The 26,989-nt window shown below is 42.5% G+C and overlaps 1 protein-coding gene across 3 annotated transcripts; it reads right to left on the reverse strand.

Moving 5' to 3' along the window:
* Positions 1 to 545: 545 nt before the first annotated feature.
* Positions 546 to 26,839, reverse strand: dpf3 (double PHD fingers 3). 3 transcript variants are annotated; one of them, XM_071901325.2, is made up of 12 exons: positions 26,757 to 26,839; positions 14,914 to 15,074; positions 13,175 to 13,282; positions 10,298 to 10,431; positions 9,836 to 9,931; positions 9,289 to 9,361; positions 8,673 to 8,714; positions 6,716 to 6,853; positions 6,434 to 6,562; positions 3,010 to 3,122; positions 2,530 to 2,611; positions 546 to 2,357 (listed from the first exon to the last, which is right to left on the reverse strand). In XM_071901325.2, exons 1-12 carry the CDS (start codon positions 26,786 to 26,788, stop codon positions 2,290 to 2,292), a joined length of 1,176 nt encoding a protein of 391 aa, XP_071757426.1. In that variant the 5' UTR covers positions 26,789 to 26,839; the 3' UTR covers positions 546 to 2,289. The 3 variants fall into 3 exon arrangements, 2 of the variants coding, with proteins under 2 accessions (XP_071757426.1, XP_071757541.1); XR_011784717.2 differs by lacking the exon at positions 546 to 2,357 and adding an exon at positions 4,472 to 5,193 and having other exon boundaries at positions 2,586 to 2,611; XM_071901440.2 differs by lacking the exons at positions 546 to 2,357; positions 2,530 to 2,611; positions 3,010 to 3,122 and adding an exon at positions 4,380 to 5,193.
* Between the last annotated feature and the right edge of the window lie 150 nt (positions 26,840 to 26,989).

Below are 26,989 nucleotides of genomic sequence, written 5' to 3' on the forward strand. Positions count from 1 at the left end.
TACTACCTCCCATAATCATCTATTCTCCCATTTCTCTCATTTATTCTCTCATCTCTCATTCTCTCCTAGGTGGTGAAAAAATATCATACAAAAATGTGTGGTATTGATCCCATTAGAGACACTGGCAGAACAGTGTAAAAGAAAAAAGAACATATAAAAAACATGTTTGCCACTACACAGGATGTGATGTAGCTGTACTTTGTAGTATTAAACCAGGGTGTCTTTGGGGTAAAATGAAAGGAAAATGAAAGCTGATCTGTCCATTAGGTTGTAATGGACTCATATCAGACACAGCCATCATGGCCAGTCTAAGAGCCACATGACCAGACAATGCCGATCAGTATCAACAATCTGTCAATTCTATTTTTAGGGTTTACTGGCAAAGAATTACTGAGAGGGAACAGAAATACTTGACAAACTGTTGCTGACAATTTTCTTGAAGCCAAATGTGAAACAGGTGGATGTCTGGAAAAGTTTCACACCGCAACCCAAAGATGACATGTGAGGAAATGAGATTTGTGGAAAAATCTTTATTTCAACACAAAAATGTAACATTGACTTTAACAAAATACAACATACTGTACGATCTTGAATTTGTGTAGGTGATGGTATCAAATAAGAAGACATTTTTCAAAAGGTAGATACAGGGGCCGTTATAATCGCCATGGGGAAGCACAATAAAACCTTTCACATGTTATTAACATCATGCCTCTATGCTAGCTCGTGATTGTCTGTGGAAAAACAATATCAAATACAAACTCACAAAACAAAAGACATATGCAGAATGTGATATCCTGTCAAGGCTACGCAGTTTCACTGTCTCATGTTAAAAAAAACATTTAAAACAAAAGTATTTAGCACACTGTGTGCACTTTAAGGGCTGTAATTTATCATCCTTGTTTTTTAGAGAGCATTAGATCAGTGCTACCAACATTCTGCTCAGTTCTCAGTACATAAAACAATAGGGGGCATCCAAGTTTTTAATAATAACCAAGTTCAGGGGAAGCCAATAAAGCATATCAACATTTACTCACATGATAATACAAACACAGAATGTCCTAAAAATATTCTGTTTATAACTGCATACCATTCACTGACATTAACTTAAAAGGTATGGATTTTATTTTTGCATAAGCTGTGCCAGCTTCCAAACAGGACACACATGTAACATAACTCACAACACAGCCTGCTAAACATAATCAGGGATGGAGGTTTGACAATACATATGTTGCACTGGTTAATCTACAGCAACAGTAATGATCTCCTTGACAGTAACAGTATAGACCATTATCGGGAATCCATAAATAAGTGTTTTGCTCTATGTAGAGAAATTTTATGGGTTTTTTTGTAAAGTGTCACATTAAGCACCTTGGTATCCTGGCAACCGCAAGGATACAGAAAACAGACGTGGATTAAAAATGTCACCAAGCTCAAAAAGGAATGATAGTCGAGGCTGCTGCATCTCCCCGTTTCCTCTTAGCAGTGGATATAAATTCCAGTATGCTTGACAAAACCCGTGAAAGACGGCACAACTAACGCTGAGTGTGTCCAGATATAAAATAGGAATGTCACTGTGAAGTCTAAACACAGGAGAGGAGTGGAATTGGAAAGGGGAATTTAAACAGACATTAATCAAACCCACTCAGTTTCTCCCTACTATACTCCTACTGTAGATCTGGTGCAGCAAGTGAAGCAAGTGAAAATGCTTTAGCAAACCCTCTGGGAGAAACCTCCAAATAATACTGAAACACAGTGATGATATTGGGGGGGGGAAAGAAATCGTCCTTCTTCCTCACATTTCAGATTCAGGTTCAAAGTTGTCCTGCGCCTTTAAACGACAGCATGTGGTCTAGAGGTAAAGCATTTGCTGTATACAGTATTATCAATCTTGCTTTGGCTTCTTGCCGTTTGCAGCGGAGTGGTGAGGTAGAGAAACGACTGAGCGGCAGACATGCTGTTCGCCGATTTAGGAGTGAGATTGCATGTTAGTGATGTTTGCATCTGGAGTGTTGCTTGGCTATAATGAGAGGTAGAGGATCTCTGCTCCTCACACAGGAAACTGCCCTGAGCCTGCTAATGCACTGCGTACAATATGTGTGTGTGTGTTTGTTTGTGTGTGTGAGAGAAAGACAGAGAGAGTGTGTGTGTGTGTGTGTGTGTGGTCATTTTTATCCGAGAGAAAGCTTGGATTTTATACTAATATGCGTGCATGTCGTATCGTTTAATGTAAATGTGGGTACAGATATATAGTGTGTGTGTGTGTGTGTATTGGGAAGAATGTCCAGGGCATTATGGTTCTCCATAAGCTGAGGCCTTGTCTTTTAACAGGTCCAGACACAAGTGACAGCTCCAGCTCCCTGAAGGGGAGAGAGAGAGAGAGAGACAGAGAGAGAGAGAGACAGAGAGAGAGAGAGAGAGAGAGAGAGATGAGGCTGAATTCTCTCTCACTGAGCCCATATATAGCCATGGCCTCTTTCAAACATACATGATATGATATAATTTTTCCTCTGAGCCGGTATTGGCCCTTACCTTCGGGCGGCTGGGTCATGGGGGGCTTCAGGCAGTACATGTGGTATCCTCTGTCACAGTCATCACAGAACAGCAGCTGGTCCTACAGTTTAAATGGGCGGCACACGATCAACATGTCAATATTTTATATACAACTCACTGCTGTGCTTTACTGCTTTTATCCAAGGGAGTAAGGAACTAAGAGTATTTTTCACTCTTTAACAGATCCTCTGAGTCTGTCACTTATGGTTATGATTTTTTAATCTGAGACACTGAACCTTTTTTTCATGTGTAAAATTTGCATGGCAAGTAAGTAAAATCCAACTTGATGTATTGCCTGTGACAGGCTGAAAACTGGCTGTGGAACGTTCATGGGGTAATAAGAAAATTCAAATTGCATTCAAAATGTAGTCAAAGGGTGCATCTAATTACATTCAAACATTCACATTTTTGGACATTACATTTAGAAGATCATAGAAAGCTTGCTTCCTCTACACATACATCGTTCTCTGAGGTGCCGCAGAGGCTGCAGGACTTGCACTCGATGCACTGCCACTGGTACGTCCTCACCGCCTGCATCATGTTGTCCGTGAACTGCAGACAAGTGGGGTGACCTGTGGAGGGGCGGTGAGGAGAGGTGACACGAGGGGAGAGGAAAGGAGAGATGGGGGGAGAGAAAGAAGGGTTGAAAGTGTGGATTGTCAAAAATGTTTACAAACCAGTGTCAAGGCACTACTATTTATGTATGTATGATTTTAGAAGCTGTGAGTTGGTGCTTACAGCCCACACAGACACATACAATGGCTGATTTAGCATCCTCGCAAATTTTACATCACACCATATTTACATGATCTACAAAAAAAGTGGTTAACATTATCCACAGCTGGTTTTATTTTTTAAAGAAAATCCATAAAATCCATTTCCTGCAGTGACTGAATCAAAAGTGAATTGAACTCTCCAAGTCCTGCACTGCACAGCTTAAGATCAATAAAAGCCAACCATTTAATAGCCTCAACTCTATAGGAAACCCATATTTTCCCCATTATTCCAATTCATAACAGGATTACTGTCTTTTCAGTGCCAGCAGTAAGTGGTAACTGGGTCTTTGATTCGAAGAGAGAGAATAAACAACTCGACTTGCACGCCACACTATTGACACTCCATACAGCTGGATGGAATTTAGCACCAAAAGCAGTCTAGCCACAAGAGTCAAGCGATTATATGTTGAGAAAACACATTACAAGCCAAACACACCAACAAAAAAAACACTTGCATGTTCTCTTGGCAACGCTACTAACAGTAATCTTATGTGTTGATGTGTGTACTGGAAAATATAGTCATGTACCGTAATACTTCTACATTTATCCACAAGTGCTACACCAATGACAAAACATCTCCTAAAGCTTTGATATTAGAAATACAGTTGTCTTGGAAAATCTCTTGTTTACCACTACTGCCACAGCCTTATTTCTACATACAGTACATTGCCTCCCCACAGCACACGACTATTACAGTGCTGTGAGTATCTGCACAGAGCCAGCATGGTGTTATCTGCATCTCCCAGGTATCAATGGGGTATCAATGAGCCATAAACGAGCCATAATCAAGGATGAACTGATTTATCTAGACTGGGAAAGCAGCCAGGAACAAGAGAGAAAACATTTTCAACTGAGAGCTTCCCCTGTCAGCCTCTGTTAGGTGAATAAAGACAAATGCGACCTGAGTGGAATTTAAAGCAGAAATGTTTATGCTGCTGCTTGCCTCCCAAATTGAATTGATGACTTAGAATCAGAAAGAAATTAGTCGTGGTAGTTTGATGGCCTATCCGTTTAAATGGACTCCACATACCAGCGGGCAGTAGAGTAAACATTTCTACTCAGTGTTTGACAGGTGCCTACTGATAAATGAAAGGGCCTAAACTCTAAAAACAGAGAGGAGCAAAGGAATGCCGATTGGCTCTTACCTCTCGGCTACCTGTCCTCTCTGGCCAATGGAGTGACTCCACGTACATCCCTCCACCTGCCACATTACTGGCCACTCATGTTCATGTTGCCATGGAGACCTCAAGTCAATCATTCCTTTTTCCCTTGGCCTTTTTAGTCCAGAGGTAACAGTATTATAGCCATGAAGTTTAGTCTATAACCTTGTTTATCTTATGCAAATACAGTCAGGTTTAAGGTGTTTATTTCTTTTGTGCATGAAAAATGGAAAAATCTCTAGTATTGAACAATGAAATCCATATGAACATGGTAAAAAAAATGCCATTGTATCCATCAGGAAGACGAAATTTCCAAGAAAAAAGCTCTTCTGTTGGGTCTACTTGTCCTTTGAAGGTATATATGTCCTTCATATCTTCCAAAGAGTTTAAAACAAATCCGCCAAGTGTTTCTGGAAGAGGTGAACTTTGCCTTCAAGGTAAGACACTGTAGTCCAATCTGTGCCTTCACAGTCTTCCAGCGTTCCCTCAACAAAAACATCTAATCAGGAAATAGAGGTCCAGCTAGTCAAGAGAGCGGTCCTGTTATCAGCTGTCAGCCGCGGCATCAGCGTCTGAAAAGAAAATGTCTTCCAGCTCTGTATCTTCAAAGCCATGAAACGTGGACGCCTCGCTGTCTGACGCGTTGCCGAACAATTCTTCTAGCGCACTCGGCTTCCTCCCATCCTTCTTCACTCCTCCTCTTCCAGCTACCATGAAAACATCAGCGTCAGAGCAACAAAGACAAGGCCATACACTCTCTCGCAGCAACAGACTCTACCATAGCAACTCTAACGTAGCAAGCAAACACTTCACTTGCTGGAATGAATACCTTTCTCTGTTATTGCATGGGATGGTTGAATTGATTCCATAAAAGTCCAACAGAGGCAGCCTTGGCTAGTATTATGAAAAAAAAAAAAAAAAGGAAAATGAAACAAAAATGCAGCCAAATGTGCCATGGAGAAATGCATGAAAACTGAAGAACAAAAGAGTGAATGCATGTCGTCTAAAGGCAAAAGTCCTTACTGATGGACGTGTTGACAAGCTGACATGGAGAAGCATGCAGGATGGAAGCAAGCAGCGGACCCTACTAATCAATTCTCAATGGAAAAATGCAAAGAGTTCCTGCGGTTGGCTCTATAAGGCTCATTGACAACCCACTGAAAAGACACTGTACAAGTAGCACCATCAAAGCAGAATCCACTGCACACCATAGATGTTTAATCAAATCTACATTGTCAGTAAAGACACAGGTCAGTTTGGACAAAGATGATTTGGATCGACTAATGACATGAGGCTGTCCTTTGTGCTTTTGTGATTTGATTTTTTTATATCAACCAGAATGAACGGTATGAACATTAGATGACCCTTTCATTTTCCTGTAAACCATAAACCAAAGGCCTAACTAGACGTTGTAGTGATAGTGTAGTTATTGATGTGCCTGCCTTCCTACAGAAAAATGCAAAACAAATTATAGGATTATTAATTTGAATCTAAATTTGATGCACAGTCCTTAATCTTGTGTTGTAAGCAGATTTGTGGCCATTAGGGAGACACCATTACAGTCTATGTAGCAAAGATAAATATAGCAAGGAAGCGAGAAATACACATGAACAAGATTGTGGATAAAAAGGAAGCAAAAGTAAACAAAAATGAGATGTGTAGTAGACACAAATCAAAACTGAGTATGAGTCTTGTAGGCAACTCATTTCTGATCATCTTAATTATTTCTTTCTTTCATTTTCTAATCCTAATTAGTATTCTAGCTATTGCAACCAAGGCTATTTGAATCACTGGAATAAGAACTACTTCTTCTGAATCCACTGATGTGGTTCTCTTGAATGGAAACAAAGCTCAGTCCATTCCTTGCTGTCTACATTACTGCTGTGGAGAACAAAGAACCTGAAGCTTTAATGGAGACCCTCCAAGTGGTGGAGAGGGGCGACTCACCAGAGCGCCCGCAGTCGGAGCAGGAGACCAGCTCCTCGGCCTGGCCCGTCTTCCTGTTGGAGTCCTGGTCTCCCAGGCAGAAGTCACAGTAGTCGTTGGGGATAATGGTGCCGTCTGGGGCCTTCTGAGCTGTCAGCGGGGACAGACACATGTGAGGAGGAGAATGCAAAGTTGCCAAAAGCTGCCATTTATTTTCTGAATCAGGAAAAGCAATTGGACGTTTCAGAGCAAGCACTTGCATTCCTGTTGCGCTATGTAATGACAAGCTGGCCCGCCTCTTACGTTTGTGGTTGTCAGAGCGATGTGGAGGGGACGGGGTCATCTCCGGTTCCTTCTCCTCCTCACCCTCCTCCTCTGCCAGGTGAGTGTGGGTGTAGTGGTAGCTCAGGCCCGGACGGTTCTTGTAGCGTTTTCCACAGACTGGAAATCACACATCCCGGGTCCATTAGAACCTCATAGAACCATCATAACTTAGAACATCTACTATATTGGACTGAGAGTCTGCTCAAGATCAACTGTCATCAATGCCTGAATTATAATATAACAGATAGTCTGGAGGATGCCAAAGAAAATTTGCAGGTACTTCAACTCACAGTATGATCATTTACACTGCCAGAATTATTGTTTGACAGTCTGCACTTTGTCTCATAGTCATCTTTTATGTGAGATACAAATTTGAAGTGTACAGCAGAAATAATCTGTTTCACGTGACTGTCCCAATACATTCCCCTCTAAATGTTTTATACTCCTTGCAAGTTGCACAACAAATTAGTATCTGTTTTTCTTCTTCACAATTGCAATTGTGTGCTGTAGACATTAATGTAAGGATAAAGTTAGGGGGCACTATTAATCACACTTGTGCAGGTATATATAAAAATATGAAATGTCACCTACATATAAAATTGCCAAAAAAACAAAACAACAACAATGTTTAAACATTCTGACCATAATAATCCAAACACCCAAAACACGTATTGATTAAGTATTGATGGATCAAATGATGGGATGTAATATGGGATGTAATACAGTAGTCAAAGGAAAGCTGAGTTGTTTTCCTTGTTCCATCACTTTAAGACCAGGGCGTTGTTGTGAGCGTATATGATAGCAGCTAAAACAGTGTGAAAGCAAGCTTTATCTATTTAGAAAACCACTTCAATTTCAGAGATAGCAAAGCACTTCAACACCGAGAAAAACTGCTAAAAGATTAAAAGATACATTAAGGCAATACAACAGGCAGGACAGACAGCTATCCTATGATCAGGCTTTAGGTTGACTGAACAGCACCTGAAGACCACTGAGACTTATCAGTTGATATCTACTGCTCTAGGAGATCTACTGAAATGCCTGTTAATTACAGGGTAGCAACATGGGAATAGGTAACAGAGGGTTTTGTTTAGGGCTCTTTACACTAGTAATGTCTTTGTTAATTATTATGTACAAACCATCAAAAAGTTAGATCTTAAGAGACTTTTATCATGCTGTCATTTTGTTCTGTCCATCCAAGGAAATCACAAAGCCAATATATAAATATAGGATTGGTATGGCAGCACCTTATGTGCCAATAATATGAAAACTGCATATAGTTTTAATGTAGTATTGTTGTGGTTCCTGGGATCAACTGGGTGCTCTACACAGTGAGCACATTAGAGCGGTAGCCATCATATAAGTTCCCCATCATACAGTATACTGTAGCAGCTACTGCAGCCAGTTCATTCTCAACTTTAGTTTAGTGTAATCAAATAGTAATATTGTGAGTCAAAGCTTCAATCTCTCAATAAACTGATTTCCACACCATTCCTTGTGCCTTCCCATGGCTGAAAATTGATCAAAATATGAATTTTCCAAGAAATTCCTCTCAGTGTCTCAGTGCACACAGTATAAAAAATGTCACTTCTACAACGGCTACATCTGTAGGTGTCTCACATCACAGCTAGAGTGGCCGAAGAAACATGCATCCCTCAATGCGGCATTAGCGTAGCTGGTGCTTAAAGATCATTGGTGCATGCCTTGCAATGAGCAAGCATTAAAGCACATGGCATAGCGTTAGTGTCATGCAATGCTTGCGCTGATTTCAGAAAGGGATGCCTCCACTAGCATAAAGCATTTAAAGCATTGGATATCTCCAAAGGATTAGCATTCAATCAGCCATTCCCGCACCAGATGCCCATGAGCACAAAAGCTCATGATAAAAACAGTCCAAAACCCCCTAGAGAGACAAGATGGTGACAGGTTCAGATACCTTCTTCAGCCCTTTTTGAGTTATGCTTTTGTTTGTATCTATCTGGAACAGAGAAGACACAAAAGCAAACAATAAAAGAAAAGAAAGACAGAACAAGACAAAACAAAATAAGGATGAGATTCATTTGTCTGAGGCTCATTCAGAGAAGCTGTCTCTATCGACATCCCCGTGGCAATCCATTCCTAGGGGATTCTCTCCGAGTATGAAAGTTGCATGCTAGTCAGGTCTGGATTAACAGCAAACTCTTTCTTCATGCTGCAGAGGACTGCTCATATTTTAGGAATAGAGGGAAAGAGGGCTATCAATGAAAGATGAAAGCAAATGACCTGTCTACTATGTGTTTCTATTATTTTTTCTAAGTATTTTGAGGTGGCATATAGAGAAACTTGTACTGAATTATATTAAAAGGGGTTTTCCCTGGCAATAAGTATTCTTATCATGAAAATCTTGAGCTTAACTTAAATGAAAGATAAGTCTTTTGTAATGGTCACATCCGGGTGAAAGACAAGAAAGTTTCCCGATTCCAATCACATCCCCAATGACAAACTAATGTTACTGATCACATGATGGCACTAGATGTGAAAAGAGGCAGCGAAGTAGTTTTCTTTTCTCTTACTGTCACAGACGTAAGGTTTGTCCTGGTCGTCGTTGGGAACAGCTTCTGTCCTCCTGCGACCTGACCCTCTGCCCTGAAATGAATGAATACACCTCTGATATTTAATAATTTACTCTTTTAATAATGCTTTATGTTTTAGGATGTCATTCCAAAAAGCATACATCCATTTTGGAATTTGTTTCGCTGCCAAAAATTCATCAATTCATATTTCAAAAGCAAGGATGATTCTTCCGGAAGATATGGCTCAACTTTAATAATATCCTATAATCTGCTCTGCTTTCATGGTGGTAACATCTTGTAAGAATAGATTTGACTTTTTTCACTTGGTGGATCTTGTTTTGGAATGAAATTTTATCTTTATCTTGTGTTATCACTCTCTTTCTCACTCTCACACACTTTTTCATCTCCCACTAGCTCTTGATTACATTACCTGTTTTCTCTCTCTCTCTCCTATCTCTCCTGCACACACACACACACACACACACACACACACACACATGCACACACAAACACACACACACACTGTGTCTCTGTCTCTGACACTCACTTTGCCTCTGTTCCTGTTCTTTCTCTTTGGAGTATCCACCTCAAAGTCTTCATCATCATGGAAACCGTCCCCATTTTCCTCTGCCTCCAGGACTCTCTACAGAGGGCACAGAGGGCAAAGAGGTTGAAAAAGAGGGTGAATAGGACAAGAAGGAGGTATAGGTTAATATTTCACACCTTTTTTCCTAAGACATTTGGAGCATTGATGTTGAAAAAAAAACTACTACTAAACTACTTTCATGGCCATCCATCCATTTTCAAAAACTTTTAAGATCTTTTTTTTATTATTAATGTGTAACTGTCAAGGATTTTCAAGGCTCATGGGAAGCCAGTAAAAATGAGTATATGAGGTTTTTGACTAAAAATACAGTACAATACACACACCGTATTCATGTGTGACTGCTATAATACCAAGGCAGAAAAGGTGCAATTATTACAATTTTAGCCTCACGCAACAAAATACCTGTATTTCCAGCAAGGTCTCCTCCTCCTTGGTGATGCTGTTTTTTTTCTCCAGCAGGCCGTCGCCCCTCAGCAGGGCCTCCAGGGCTGTGGCCTCCCCAGGGGGCCCCTCCCGCTTGGGAGCCAGCTCTGCTTCTGAAAGGGTGAACAGAGGAGGGGGGGGGGGGTTTGGTAGGAGAGAATAAGAGAAAGAAAGGAGTATTTGAGAGGGCAGGTGTGTGTGTGTGTGTGTGAGGTGCATGTGTTCATGAGTACATACTGTATGTGTATAACATCTGTATGGGATATAGAGGGAGTTTTAGCTACAGCGGCAGGGAGAGCTGTTTTTCATTTGACTGGACAGCGGTGCCAATATCAGATTCAACACCAATAAAAGCTGAGGTGCACCAGGTGCTATGAACGAGAGAGGGATGAAACGGTCAAACAAAAATGAAAAAAAGAAGATTCTGTTTTTTATATATCCTCATTTTTCATTTAAGTCCCTAATTTTGGCCTCTCCCTATCTCCTATTTCTCACTCTTTCTATCCATCTCTCCCTCTTCTCTGCCCCAATCCCTATCTGTTTTCCCATTTCCCTTCTTCTGTCTATCTCTTTCTGCGTCTTTCTCTCTCAATTATTCTCCCTCTCTCTATCTCCCTTCCTCTCTCTCTGTCTCCCTCTTTTCATTTCCGTGGAGATGAACTCGACGCAGTGACTTTCAGTATTGACTCCCTTCCTCCTCTTTGAACTCTAATAACAGGATGAGAGCGGGATGCGAAAAGAAAGAGAGGGACTGAGGCGAGGCTGCTGAGGCTGTAAGCCACTCTTATTGAATGCAGAGCCGCTATACCTCTCTGTATCTCCTCTCTTCCTCCTCCTTCCATACTTCCTTTGTGTCCGTGTGGGCAGGTTGACTTTGACTAGACGTTTCCTTTCCCCTTTGCGCTCATTGTATCCCAGACCACAACCTGCCCCCCCCCCCCCCCCTCCTTCCTCCCGCGACCTTTCTTGGTCTTACTATACATCTCCCCACCTCCTCCAGCCAATTCCCTTCCACCTCACCCCTCATTCACACTGTTCTCCCCCGGCACCCTCCCTCCTCCTCCCCCCTCCTCATTTTCTTTCCTCTCCCCTCGATTGTTTTCTTTCTCCTCACCCTTCCTCCCTCCCCTCTTCCTCACCCTTCCTTTGACTCCCCTGGGAAAAGAGGGGGGGGGGGGGGGGATAGAGCAGAATGTTCTGCCAGGGAGGAGCGCACACACCCCCATCACACACACACACACACACACACACACAAACATTCATACACACACACAAATCATATTGATCTGAACCCACTGCCACAGGCCAGCAGAATGTTAAAAGGTGCGTGATGTCACGATCAAGCTCAAAGTCAATAGGCCAATGCCATCATAGCCCAGCAACCAATAACATGAGCAAGAACTACATCGCTACTTGTACATGAGAAGAAAAGCAGAGAGGAGATTTTACAATGCGTATTCAGTTTCTTAAACAGCCTTGAACGTCATCTATCATCCTATGGGTTGCATTCACTTGCACCATTTTGTATCCCTAATCAAATGAAACAAGGTGTTTTTTTTTATGGAGGGAGGCAAAATGGCTGCTGCAGCTGTGACATAAAGGGAAAGCAAAGGAGCTACAAAACAAGGAATACAATTCTGGTTTCAGATTGTTTCAAAGTAACCTTGTGACAGCGCCTCTGTGTATCTTCACAAACCTCTCAGCTCAGGAAGCATTAAATAAACATAAAGCATTTCCAAAAGCCCGAGAGAGGAGCAGTCACATTCCTCTCTCCTGTTATGATAGATATCTGGATATCTGGGCCAAACGGCACAATTGGATCTCTTCTGTCTGAAAAAGCTGAAGACTTCTACTGTTTCGCCCTCAATACAACACCACAAGCTACAAAGGCCTTCCTGTCCTTGTTAGCTATATTGCTAGTTTTCTTTCCCTGTGTGTGCTTTTGGTTGGTTGGCCAATGCTCTGGAGAGTTCCTTTTTTTTTTCCTGAAAATGATTCTGTCTTCTGCTTAAAGCTGAACCGTTCTTGGTACAAAGTCGGAGTATTATATTGCGTCTGGAAGACAGCGAGGGGAAACAATGGTGTGGCAAAGCAGAGACAAAGACTTGCCTTTATTTCTCCCTCTTATCAGGTTCCTGGGGCATTCCTTTGCTAAAATCCCCCCCATAACACACACATATGCATGCATGGATGCACGCACGCACACACACACACACACACACACACACACACACACACACACACACACACACACACACACAGAAACACACACCTCCACCTCATAGGACTCACTTACATTCTAATGCCTCATGGACAAATGATTATAGAGGCCCAGTTAGGGTGCTTCTGTGCTGCAAAGGAGAGGGAGAGGGATGTGTGTATGTGTGTGTTTGTGTGTGTGTGTGTGTGTGTGTGTGTCTACTGCCAGAGAACAGAGAGAGGAGGCATTGATTCAGGGGGAGAATGAACCTGGAGACCCGGAGAGAGAGACAGGCTAACCAGAGCCAGATGGTCAGATAGCTAGCATTAACGCCATTCAGCACGCCTAAAGCCCTGAGCAGGGGGACTGGGGGCACAATCACAACATGTATGTGCTTTTAGGCGAAGGTATTTTGAAAATGGAAAAGTTGCAAAAGTGAGAGGATGCATTGGTTACAGGGGCTTTCATTGGGAAACTGCTGTAGATCAATACTGAAATGCTGTTTGTGTTTTAGTGAAAAGGGGTCACTGCTATGGCTACGGCTTTTTTCTCTGTGCATATGATGTCAGTGCTCTGCTAAACTCTGTGTATGGTGTATGTGTGTATGTGTGTGTTTGTGTGTGTGTGTGTGTGTGTATGTGTGTTGTTTGTCTTACCCAGTCGGAGCTCACACAGGCGGAGCTGAGGGTCCAGGGGAGGGTGGAGTCGCCTCTTCTTTCTCCAGCAACGAGCGGGGTAGGTGTACATCTGTCCCGCAGCCTGGCCTGGATGCACACACACACACACACACACACACCCACACACACACACACACACACACACAGGCACACAGGAAGAATGTTAACAACCATTGGCAAGCAGACATTTTAACAAAATATGCATTGAGACCCCTCTACACAGACAAGCACACACACACACTGAATGTGAATTAGTCTTGTTTTCCTGTCACTTGATATGTACCGAGTGTTGACTTCAGGGCTGAAGGTCCATATATTTGGCCAGAGAAGATCCCAGCAACCGCTGTTTAACTCATGACTTGGACTTTTTGACTAGCCTATTTTCCTACTTTATTTTTTGTATGTGGAGCTAATGTTAGGCTAACTAACTGTAACAGTAAATGCTCAAATTTATCCATGCCAGCTCAGTTAACATTAGCCAAATGCTACCCATCCAGCTACAGTATATGGTTTGCGTTTGCCAGGTTGTGGTCTAGCTAGTTCGCAAGTCTTGCTAGCTGGATAGCAAGTAGCAAAAAAACGTAGAATGTAGAAATGTAATTGAAAGATGGGGATGGACATTTTCAGCTGCACTCTGAGTACGTTTTAAATGAGCTAGCCTACTTTTACTTGAGTAGTTTTGCTTCAACTTAAATTCTAGCAAAGTACTTGTACTCTAGTATAATATTTTAGTAGCCTACTCTTTCCACTCCTGTGTCTCATCATAATATTGCCCCATGAAGATGGAGGAGAAAAACGGAGGGAGGCAGAGAGAGATGGAAGGACAGAGAGAGGGAGGGACAGAAGGAAGGAGAGCGAGAGGAGAGAGAAAAAAAATCCAGGAAAGGAGGGGGGAGGGATAAACCCAGAATAAATGCATATAATGTGAGTTGGGTCTGCCACAAAGTATAGGGTGTGGCCTGAAGGGCTTTGCATACAAGATGGAGAGCGGTCTATTTGTGTCCGGCTCTCAGTGAGAAGCAGATTGTTCCCTTTGGCTGTACAGGCGACCCAGATGAGCGGATCGCTTTCTGACTGCTTGTCCCAGGTCAAATCAGCAAGACAGGAGTGGTAATTTATGAAATATACAAAAGAGGCATGGATGGGTTTATTGGTTGACTAATTCCAGAGGGAGAAAATCCATCCATCCATCCATCTACCCATCCATCCATCCATCCATCCATATGCCCTTTCTTATCTTAAAGAAAGCAGGAGTGGTAATTTATGATATGGACAAAAGAGAGATGGACAGCGGTACTAAGGAAAGCTCATAAGCTAGCTATCACTGGAGAGGATCTATCCATCTAACCAATTATTCCTCTATATATACACCTGTGCATATGTTTACATTATTCCACCGGACAGGAGAAGTTGTTGGGGTGTAACTGTAACTGTAATCCTTGGATTACATATTCAGATTCTAAAAATGAAGCAAGTTATGGAGATAAATTCGCCATTTTTTAGAGTTTTGAATAGGTATATAATTATAGCTATCTATCTATACCTATTTTTTTCCTGGAAATTTGTGTAAGTGATGCAAATAAAAAAAAATATATATATATTGGTAGATAAATTTGATTCATTGGTCATTTGGCTCCTAAAATATCATTATCAGTGGCAGAGAAATGGTACAGTAGATCAGTCGGGCCCCGGCACAAGGCCCCTGCAGTGTGTCGCACCTGGCTGGCGGTGGCGCTGTTCCATCCAGATGTAGCAGTTGTTCTGGGCCACGCCGGTTTGCGAGTCCAGGAAGGGCATGCGTACGCTGCGCTCGGCACACAGACGGGCGTTGTAGCTGCGACAGTGCTCGATGGCCTCCCTATAGAACTGGTCGCCCAGCCTGAGCACAGACAGACAGACAGACAGACAGACAGACAGACAGACAGGGATACAAGGATACAGACAGACAGACAAGGCAGCAGGTATACAAACAGATACACACACAAAAAGGAACACAGACAGAAAGACAGAAAGAGAGACAGGCAGGCCTTTGGTTAACAATGATCATTCAAGATTTACTTGCACAAGCCTCATAATTATTTATATCACATCATAATAATTACTTCATTCATTGAAAATAAATCAAAAATTATTTGTCCAAGAAACTCAAGTTGGCCTTTGCTTTTGTAAGTGTGCCACAATTTAATGATACGATATGCATATTATAGTGCTAAATTTGCCATTGATCCGGGCTATTTGCAGCAGCTGCTTGCTGTTTTCTGTGCGTTTAGTCATCCCTGCTGTTAAAGGCCCATCAGTTGAATGTTAACATTTTTTGGGTGGTTAATAGCAATGAGGCTGAAGATTTAGTATGGTCTGCAAAGCAGGCATCAGCGGGCCTGTCCAAATTCAGGTCTACTCTGGCTTACGCTCGCATGCCCGGACTTCTCTCTGCGTTTCGGTTCAGTTTGTTTCATAAAGTCTGGCTTTGCTGCATAAATCAGCTGGAACAGCATGTAGACAGCCGAGCTGAAAAGGAATGTCTATTCAGGTTGAGTAAAAGGGGCTCTGAAGTCGCACCCATGCAGGAAAATATGATGAACGAGAATAGATGAAATGTTTCATCCTGTCATAGAGATAGATGAGGGACAGTGACCGATCGAAGCACACGCAACAGATGGAGACATGGGCAAGCATACATATGTGAGACACACACACAAACCCACACACACAATCCATCAACTGTGCTAGACGCAGGGTATAAATCAGGATGAGAGCCATCGATAACCCCCACAGGCTCAGTCTAGAGTCAACACTTCTGCTGCTCAGATCATTACAGACAGAGACAAAGGGAAAGGATCAAAATGAAGTCACTTTTGCCAAACATGGCACCTCCAAGTGCACTTTAAGGCAGTGGACTGAACTAGTCAACTCTCCCTGGGCACAGTTTACCTTTTAGTTACCTTTGTTAAACGGGACACAGCTGTAAAGGAAAGCCTGCTGTCAGTATATCTCCTGTACAAGGTTTTCAACTGAACAGTGGCATTCTGATCCAGACAGCATCTTCATACAAGCCGACATCACCATCATGATCAGTGAAGGAAACGGAAAGGATGCCACCAAGGTCTCTGGCTGCTGGGGATGGACCCAGAAGAGGGGGGTGTCGTTGTCTATCTGTCTGTCTATATGCATATGTGTCTCCCTGCCTGTCTCCCTGCCTGTCTCTCTGCCCGTCTCTCTGCCCGTCTCTCGGACTGGGTCAGCAGAGATGGGCCCTCTGTGGATTCTTTACGCAGATATGTAAAGAATGCCAAGCTGGACAAAGACCAGCACTCTGGTCACACTGAATCTCACAAAGATGTGCAGTGTTCGGGGGAGGAGAAGGGGGGGGGTTGTGGATAGAGGAAGAGGATGGGGGAAGGGATGGGAAAAGGGAGAAGGGTGAGAGAGGGAGGCAGAGAGGGGAGAGAGGGGGTTTGAAGACGGGACAGAAGGTGGGAAATGGGAAGAGAGAGAGGGAAAGGGAGAGGGAGAAAGAGAGAGGTAGAGAGGTGAGGGTTGTATTTGTATGACAGTGAGCGATGAGTGAACCCAGGTGTTGCATATCTACGGATGAGGAAGCCAGTAAAAGGGAAAGTAGACAGGAAGAGAAGAGAAGAGTGTGTTTGATATGCAGCGGAAAAGAAAATATGAATAAAAGAGAGAGAGATGGAAACATACAGTAGGTCATGTGGAGTACAGATGAAGGGATCCATTACAGTCCCACTGTTTATAATCTTCTTGCACCGCTGCATTATTGCTGCTGCAGAGATGGATAGATTTGATGCTTTTGATGTTGGGATAGTGGAAGTGTGAGTGAATATAGAGTGTAATATAAAGTATAATAATAAGAGAATAGAATAGAATAGAATAGAAGGATGCACTCTGCACTGCACAATAAATAACATCAATGCTTTGTCCCAGATGAGAGGAAAAGCAGTGATATTTAGACAAAGCCTCAGAGGCAGAAAATCTGTCTAATTAACATGCTCCATTACTTAGCAATCCATTACTTACACTCCATCTAACAAAAATGATAGTACACATAATTAGAGCAGTGATTTCAGGTCTGTTGATGAGAACCTATACCACTAAAAATAGAATATGCTACGATCCATTCATACAGCTGTACTTTGTCTATAAACCTGATCTTAGCAAGGTACCTTGATCATGGCATATTAACGGGAGAGGAATTTAGCGTGACCGACTAAACATTGTCACATGAGAGGTTTTGGACTGGGGGTCAGGGAGGGCCAGCTCTTGAAGGCATATAGATATCACCCTCTTACACAAATTCAGTTTATAAAACAGACCGTAAGCAATATGTGAGACAGTATGCGTCTTTGTCGACTGAAAAATTAGGACTCAAGCGCTAGTGATGTACACCAGAAGCCATCAAAGTCCCAGTCAAGTCCGTGTAATTCATTATAGCGGTGGAGCAGCAGTGCAACAGCAGTGCAGCAAACATGTAAAAAGTGAAACCTGGGCTACAACACTCCAAATTCATACAGTGGTGCTGCATGTGGTGGTTGCTGGCTGAGGTTTTTCTGCAGAGAAACCGACAGAAATGAGGAATGCAGCTGGTGTCTTGGCGACATGTGTTTTTATGACAAAACAGCGGAGTGTCTGGGTCGGGTCCAACTCTCCAAAAGAGACTGCCTGTCACATAATTCACATTCCAAGAGGTGGAGCATCATCTCCGCTGTCACTTTTCGTTACCTGACTGTAGAAGTGTCTGCTCTCACTAAAAGGCTTTTCTCTTCTTTCTTTCTTTCTTTCTCTTTCCCTCACTCTCCCCCCCTCCCTCTCTCTGTCATCCCATATTCCCTGTATGTTTCTGTCCCATTTCCTACAACAAAGGGTCTGTATAATGTCCCCAGGCAGCTTCATAAACTCTTACATAAGTGTTTGTGTGTGTGCCTGTGTATAGTATTTGTCTGTGCGTTGTGTGTGTGTGGTTGCTTAAGTGAGAGTGAAGGGACAGAGAGAGAGAGAGCGAGAGTGTGTGTGTGTGTGTGTGTGTATCTGTATGCCTCCAAGACCATCTGTCTATGGCTTGCGTGTCCTGAGATCCCCTCCCCCCCCGACTCAAAAGACTGTACTGGTTTAAACTGTGTTCCTATCTGTACCCATTAAGGCATTTGTCCACTGTATGGCTGATCTTGGTGATGGGGCTTATGTAAGTAGAGTTTTGCATGTCAGGGAACACTTTCCTCTCAGTCAACAGCTTCCTGGATACTGATGGAATCTGCTGTTGCTGTATGTGTGTGTGTATTCGTGTGTGTGTGTGTGTGTCGGTGCCTGTGTATACCACTGAGATTGTGCAGTGTCTGAATTGTTCCCATACTAGCACAGAGGAGCTTTGTGTGTGTGAAGGTCACTTTTATCAAGTACAGAAGCGATGATGGGCAGACTGCCATTTCATCTGTTCTTGCTAATCGTTAACAGGTCACTGTTTCCAGGTAAGCTTACACTGCAAAAAACGTCCATCTCAACGAGTCATTTGGTTTCATATTCAGCCTTCAAATCTTATTTTTCTTAAACCAAGACAACAATTCTGCCAGTGAGGTGAGATAACTCCACTTGTTTCCAATGCAGTTTCACTTGTTTCATTGTCTAGAAATGAGTGTCAGTATCTTGAAACAAGTCAGAAAGAAGCAGATCATTGCACTAACTGTCAAGAAAATTCCTGAAACAAGTTGATTTGCATTGGAAACAAGTGAGATTGTCAAACCCCATTGGCAGATTTTTTCACTTATTTTAAAGGTATAGTATGTAACATTTCCGCATTAAAATATCTAAAAACGACTAGACCTATGTTATATATTTTTTTGAGTTGTGTACTTACATAGAGAGCCCAAGTCCCTCCCCTTCCGGTGGACCACCATGGGACCTTATTTCGGAAAAAAAATGTACGGTAGTCAACGGCGAGAGACAAATAATTGTTTGATCCCGTTTGAATTGTGCCATGAATTACACATATGATGTTTTGTCAATTTAAAAGATAATTTTGCAAGTCAAGAAAGTCGCAGTTTGTCGTAAAACTGTTTAAGTATAAGACAATACGTAATTAGAAAGACTACACACCCAAAAGTCGCGTAAGTGACGTCATAACTTCCTCTCTCCACAAGCTACCCAGAGCCACTGAAGCTAAGTCCCTCTCAGATAGCAGGAGTATTATACACAACCTGGAAGGTAGACAGTAAGAATGGATTTAAACTGGTTTAGGATAGTTTTAGTACAGTGGGGGCTAACGTTAACGCGATGCCTGTGTGTTTCCTATGTTTCGTTCCATGTTGGTGTTGGTGACGTATATTGTGCGAGACGAGAGATGTAGTTCACTGAGCGGTTTCACACAAAACTAAACGTTACTTTACTGTTTTACGACGAACCGCGACTTTCTTGACTTGAAAAATTATCTTTTAAATTGACAAAACATCATATGTGTAATTCATGGCACAATTCAAACGGAATCAAACAATTATTTGTCTCTCGCCGTTGACTACCGTACATATTTTTTCCGAAATAAGGTCCCATGGGGGACAGCGGAAGGGGAGGGACTTGGGCTCTCTATTATCCCAAATGTTTCCAACAATGTCATACCCCCTTTACCCCCTAACTTCCGGGGAAACACAGGAAACACCAGATGATACGTCAGAGAGTGAGGAAGGAAGTCGGCGAACTAGCTAGCTAGCCACTCTAGCCACTCTTGTTTTTTCATTCTATTGTTTTTATTGCTCACTCGTGATGGATCATGATTATTCATTCCTGTTTGCTGCGCGTTCCGTCGCCGAAGCTGTCCCCGTAAAAAAACTCCCATGATCCCACGGTACTTCACAACGTCATCAAACTACGTCTTTTGTTATTGTTTTGATTGAGAGACCCCTAGCGGCAGAAATGACATACTGTGCGTTTAAAGTCGAGAAGAAACGGCATTTCGAGAGTATCTAACTTCCGTATCGTGACGTATTTCCGAGTGAAACAGGAAAGACAGGCGGGACATAACGTTGGGAGGAATTTGATTTGAACGTTGAAAAGTGGGCGTGTCATAACACCCGAAGACACACCGAAGTACCATGCTGTTACTAGCTAGCTAACTAATGAATCTTAGCCTCTTAGCTCTGTGCGCTAAAAGTTGAAGATTGATTGATGGGTGGATGTCATGATATTATTGGTTGAAATTAGTTACGGGCATGCTTACGTAAGCACACGGCATATTTTGTTTTACAGGAAGAAAACATGATTGAATTTTGATATAAGAATACCATGAAATTGATTTTTGGTATTTTTTTTGGCATATATTGTTAAATAGGTGCAAAGTATGACCGGGGATGTGATCTAAAAGGGTTAAAAAGGCATTTTTCATTTCATCTCGTCTTTAAGGACTCAGTAATAGACTGAATGACTTGTTAAGATGGAGATTTTTTGCAGTGTAGAGACACAGTGGGAAAGAAGGAGAGGAGAGGAGAGGAGGAGAGGAGAGGAGAGGAGAAACGGAAAGAAATTGTCCATCCTCTGCCATTCTACTACCTTGCCCTCTCTCTCTCCCTCCCTCTCTCTCTCTCTCTCTCTTTGAATTCCCCCCTTTTTGTTCTGTGTTTGGACATCAAGGGCCTTCACCCTTCACAGGTGCCTATGAATGATTTATCGCAGCCAGGAGACATTTCATTGGACAGCTGAGGTGCTAATTGCATTTCATGTGCACTAAGCCTCTAGCGGACCAATAGCGTCCCACTCCCAATGAAGAGCTTGTGAACATTATGAATATTCAAACAGACAAGACGACTGAAGCCCTCTTAATCCTCTCTGTGGAAGCGAAGCTCTATTTATCAGCCCCTCTGTTTGGATGGCTGTTGTCGTTACTTCTCCATCAATCTTACTCTCATCTGCTATGCATTTCTCCTTTATTTCTGTATCACTGACAGCACCGCCCCTTCCTTCTCTCTAAATAAAATAATTAATCACTGACATAATTAATCACTGACATAATTAATCACGGTCATATTTCTCCTCTCCAGTTCTATATGTCCATCTCCTCCTCTACACCATATTCCCTTCCCCTTTCGCTACGTTCTGTCTGTCTTTTAGTTTTTGTGAAATTCTCCTGATATTGATACATTATATATGGTTTGGCCCTGTATCTAATGCTGGTATTGTCATTAGTGCTTAACCCTAACTCTGCAGGACGGATTCAGATTTATCACATGGTTATCGTAATTCCTATTCACATCTGTGCTGGCTCAAAGCTACAATATGTATCTTTTCACCTTGACTTTTCGCCCTGCTCCCTCTCAGTTGGTCAAGTTCCCATCCTAAAACTTGTCACTCATCTTGATGACCTATCTAGCCTGAGGCTGAGGTAACAACATGCATAAAGCCACCACAGGCCTTGAAGAAGCAGACGGCAAACGCAGGCAACCTGCAATACAAAAAAGCAAAGCCGACGTTCACCCCAAGTTTTTGAACAAGTCTTATCTGCCGCACGTTTAGCTTCCCTGTACTCTCTTTTCTTCTTGCTTTTTTTTCTTACTTTCCCCAGTTGTTGTTGTTGCTATGACTTCCCTGCACTGTGGCCACTAGCCTCACTTTGATAGCCACAACCCAGATCACCACTGGATGCGCCCATACGACACACACCCACAGCAAATGCCTACACCCCAAACACATTTCAGGCAAACAGGGGATTATGGCATTTACACACAGAATCACAGGCTGACAGACTTAAAATATATAATGTATCCTATGTATTATTGTTATTGTAATGTGAAAATTTGCATGTTGCCTGCATGTAAAGCTCAGGGAAAACAGAAATGTTGCCCTTTAGTGTTCTTCCTGGAAAATACATATATAAAAATAAAATATTAGCTTCTGGAGTCTGGCAATGTGCAAAAGGCATTAGGTCATCAACTAATTTAGTGGGAGGTGGAACTCATTTTTCTCACTGCTGTTTACCACAAAATGAGACACCCAATTAGATTAACTGGTCAGAAGTCTGCTTCTTATACACAGCCTCGATGTGTGTGTCTGAGTGCAGGCGTGCATGATGTGTGTTTGTGTGTGTGTGTGAGGTTGAATTTCTGTCAATCACCAACAAACGGCTTGAGGAGTTAAACAACCCTGTTGCTTTGAGACATACAGGCCACCTCAATGTTAGCTTCTCTTCACTTCACTTTCACCTCCTTTTTATATATTTTACACTTCTTGTTTTTATGCCTTCTTGCAAAGCACTTTGTAAACTCTGATTTTAGATAAATACTAAACAAAGTTTGGCATATTTTCAGTTTTTTAATATAGATGGTAGTAGTAGTGGTAGTTGTGGTAGTAGCAGTAGTCATGTTGTATTCAGTGATTGGTTAGCCTAATTACAGCATCACTCATGTAGCGTAACATTATGGGTAGCTTTTCACTCTACTATGTTCATCTTTTGTCGACGTACACTCATCATGTTGAAGAAACTATACTTTTTACATAATTTTCAAATGAAGTACAGTATACTGAAAAGGCCTACAGATCAGCTGGTAGTACACTGTGTGGCACACTTTCCAGACATAGCATCTCTCAGCTGCAGATCACTGAGTCAGAGGAAATATAAGACTATATATCCAGCTAACTCTTTCACACTGCACAGAGAGCTAAATGCAAGCCTCTTCAGCAGTGAAGTGGACATTGAATTCCTTCACGCACATATCCTTCTAATAAAGCCTGTGGATCTGCCTGTCAGAAGTTCTGAATAGTATTTTAAAGGGATGTTTAAAGTATCTGTGAATGACAGGCAGGGATACAAGAAATAGGGCCAAAGATGGCGAGGAGATGAGCTCCACTTTTGGCTGCAGATTTAGGGGAGAGGCCATAGACGAGAGCTGGAGAGGGGCTGGAATAGAAAGCGCAGGGCAGAGCAAGAACATGTGGGCACTGAGAGGGGTCTTTGTGGCACTTTGTAGGCCGAGCAGGGGAAGAAGGAAAGAGGAGGGAGGCGAGGAGGGAGGAGCCAAGGAGACAGAACGGGAGGGAAGAGGAGGGGTCCGATATGTCCCGGGGCACACGTGTTCCCTTTCAAACCCTGTCACACTCATTTTCTCTCACAGACATGCATGTGTGTACGCACGGGCGCACTCACACACACTTAATCCGTGCACAAACAGACACACAAAGGGGAAAAAAGGGAAAGGGTGCAGAGTGCAGTTTGAGGGGGAAACAAGAGGGTACAGCAAGCAGCTAAAGGGGGGAAAGGGGTATAGCATGGAGGTAGAGGGGAAACCCTGGTTCAGATTGTGCTGTTGTTTTGCTCCAGAGAAGCTGCAGCCTGGTGGGGTGGGGGGGCTGGAGACTTGGGTTCGACAGTAACTCACTACACACAGCGGGGTATCACTTGGATAAGAAAAATGATCTCCAAGCCAAAAAAATGTCTTTACTAGGAGCACTCATACACACTCTCCTATATATTTAAACAATAACATACATTCATATTTCTCTCCTCTCTCTCCCCTTGCAAATCTCTCTCTCTCTCTCTCTCACACACACACACACACGCACACACACACACAAACACAAACGCACATAAGGAGAGAAACATGTGCCAGTTCCGTCTGCAGAACAGGAAGAAAAAAAAAAGGATTGATCACTCCATGGAGTCTGCCTATAAAAAATGTTCCTGGCCATTTTAATTCCCTATGCCTGGAAACCATTCCCGGACATTCCCATTCCCTCGGCCCAGAGAGACAAAGGCCAGGGTTCGCCCCTGTGTTGAGAGTGCAGTATAAATGCATGCAGTAACTGCAGCCAGACAGACAATCCCCCCCATCACTCACTCATGCTCTCTCTCACGCAAATTGGGGGAGGGGCGCATGGCTCCAGAAAACCACCCACGCATGCTACAAACACACACACACACGACACATATAAACACACAACCCCATAGACACCCCCTCCCTCCCGCCCCCTTTACATTTCCCCAAATCTCAGCCCACATTATTTCAATCCTTATGCAAACACAGCCCAACGGCTTTCCACCTGAGCTCTTTCCCTCATTATAAATCCAAACGTAATGTAAAAAGAATGTAAAAGGACACATATTCACATAAAAAAAACATCTCTGCATATGAATTATGCTGCTCAGCTAAACCTTGTTCATGTTAGCTCCTCATTAAGTCTCATCCTGCACGGCCTCCCAGGTTTAAATCACAAAGAACCTCTCTGTAAAATGAGGGTTAAAATAAATCAAGTAAATATGCATGGATAAACATGAGTGAGCGAGTCTAGAAAGCCAGACGTATTTAATGCCAGCTGCTGACTATTGTAATTCATCTTAGACAGCTCTGCACTGGCAGGGGAGCTGGCTAGATTATTATCCTCCCCTTATTGACTGCATATGATTTACCAGCCACATCCTGGGGACAGAGGACAAGTCTCTCTTATTGTTTCCACAGACAATGGACTCAAACAATTGCACTGGCTGGAAAGTAGACCACAATATTATTTCCCATGGTAATAACTCATATGTAACTTGATGTTGTGACGTATAAACTAACAATCCTGTACGTTTTTGAATCTCTGTCTATTGCTCCAATGATAAGTGACTGACCTGTCAGGCTAATATTCAACATATTTTATTATTTCACAAACATTTTTATGACAATTTTCTGTATTGTGTGTGTATGTGTGTTAGTAGGTGGAGTCAGCCTTGCCACACACACAGACACACGCACACACACACCATTTTCCCTTTTTTTTTTGGGGGGGGGGGGGGGGGGGGGGCAGATGGGGTTCCCTCCCTCCATCTCTCCTTCCCTGTCTGTGTCATCCCACCATCCGTCCATCTTTCTTTCCATGTACCTCTGTCTCAACAGATGGACCCAGGAGGATAGTGGGACGCTCCTAATCTGCTGCTACACACACACACACACACACACATACATTACAGCCTAATCTATTTTGCTAGAACACAACAGTTTGATGCCATGTTCCCGTTACTGACACAAATGCATCTCAGACAATAATAATGTTGAAGTGCGTGTGTTGTCTGACCTTTTTGGTAGCCAACAGAAGGAAGCTCTACTACAACACAGAGCATCTTTTCACTTGAGGAACATTTCATACTCCTTTTCTGTCCTCAGAATATATTGGTTCATAATATATTATTCAGCATATGATTATATATTATGCCTTTCTAAAAGGCTTAGCAGGCCACACAATTTTATAGAGCCTGACAGCTGAGGAAGACTGACAATGGCAACCAGCTGAAAACATTTCTTTCCAACTGCAAAATAATATCTCTTGCAAAACTAGAACACTGCATGATTGCCTTTGTATGAAAGGCGGTAGATGCCATATGCTGTGAGCTTATTTGAGGCTTATTTGAAACCATCAGACCAAACTGTGTTCAGCTCATAATACTCCACCAATTTTCCTGTCAAAACATGCTATGTTAAAAACCTTCATTGCTCTGTTTGTCAAAGAATGCAGAGTTTGTATGACCTCCTGCACAATAGACTGTGTGATAACTGTGGAACTCTCCCCACATTCCACATGACAGTGGTAAACATCTGCTGTCAGCCAGCAGGAAGACACACATGCTTCTCACTCACCAATATTGGGCAAACAGTTGATCAAGCTAAAAGGTGTAGGTGCACTTCATGCATGACAAACATAAGAAAGATCTACCTTATAAATGACTAAAACGACTATATGCTTATCCCATTAATACTGAGAGGTACTGGTGAAGGTATAACTCCAGTGTCCTAACTCTAAGGTATAATAGCATTTGCATGTTTGAATTTTTTTTGCATATTTCCTCAAAAGATAACAATTTCAAATATATGACATATGGCCCTGTGGTTGGTGCTTTCACAAATTACAAGGAGCGAATTGCGTTTATAGGTGCGCCTATTATCAAGATCAAACACTGGTGCCGTTAAAAGTAAAATGTTTTTAAGCCTAGGCTATATGAAAACTTTAGAGAAACTCTGCACCACCCCTAAACCTGATTTAGCTTGCGGGTTTCCTTTCCAAGCAAAGGAAGCAGCTTGATATTGTATATTGTATATTTTCCAATTGATGGGCTGCGCATTGTATTTTTGACAGGCGCAGGAAAAACATGAGCCGTGCAGTGAGCGAGCGTCGTCCGTTCAATGTGCGCATTGTAACATTAATTGCATGCAATTACCTATGGAAATACATCCGTCCAGGACTGACAAAGAGCCTCACAAACTTCTGTCAGCCGTGTTTAAAACGGAGAATGTGCCCAATGGCAACTTTCTGTTTAAGTGAAACCAAGTGCATGTGAGTGAGCGCAGAAATCTGCGCGCGGGTTAGAGATATTTTCCTCTACAGTTTGTGTGTGAGTGCATGCTTTTTATTCCACAAGCCAGCAAATACACTACCTGCATTAAACACACACGGAGATTATCCAAGTAGATGGCAAAGTGTTAAATATGTGCATTTTATTTACACGCACATTTTAACCCTATATGAATCTTGCGCGCAAGCACTACATGCATTCAAACTATGCAATATTTTCTGATGGATTATTTTATAGTTTACTTACGATTTCAGAGGATTATGAATGACAGTCGCCATTTTCCTGCAGGACTGTAACGTAATATTCCAAATCTCGGTGTAGTTTGGGACCCTTATGAAAAAAAAACAGCCAATGCGGTCCTGGGCACTGTGCTCCCTACCAATACAACAGCAGCATCATGAAATTAGGCGTGGCTTCAGAGGAAACTGTCAAAATCAATGTCCCAAGTCTCCAAAGAGCAGGGTACATTTAATAACTTT

This window comes from Centroberyx gerrardi, chromosome 18, assembly GCF_048128805.1.
Source record: "Centroberyx gerrardi isolate f3 chromosome 18, fCenGer3.hap1.cur.20231027, whole genome shotgun sequence".
Lineage (NCBI taxonomy): Eukaryota > Metazoa > Chordata > Actinopteri > Beryciformes > Berycidae > Centroberyx > Centroberyx gerrardi.

Excerpts from the sequence above, each read along its gene's own strand:
- dpf3 (XM_071901325.2), bottom strand. The coding sequence starts at position 26,788 with ATGGCGACTGTCATTCATAATCCTCTGAAATC. Across the intron at positions 10,432-13,174 it reads CCTGTGTGAGCTCCGACTGG|AAGCAGAGCTGGCTCCCAAG; the intron begins GTAAGACAAACA and ends TCACCCTTTCAG. Across the intron at positions 9,932-10,297 it reads AGACCTTGCTGGAAATACAG|AGAGTCCTGGAGGCAGAGGA; the intron begins GTATTTTGTTGC and ends TGCCCTCTGTAG.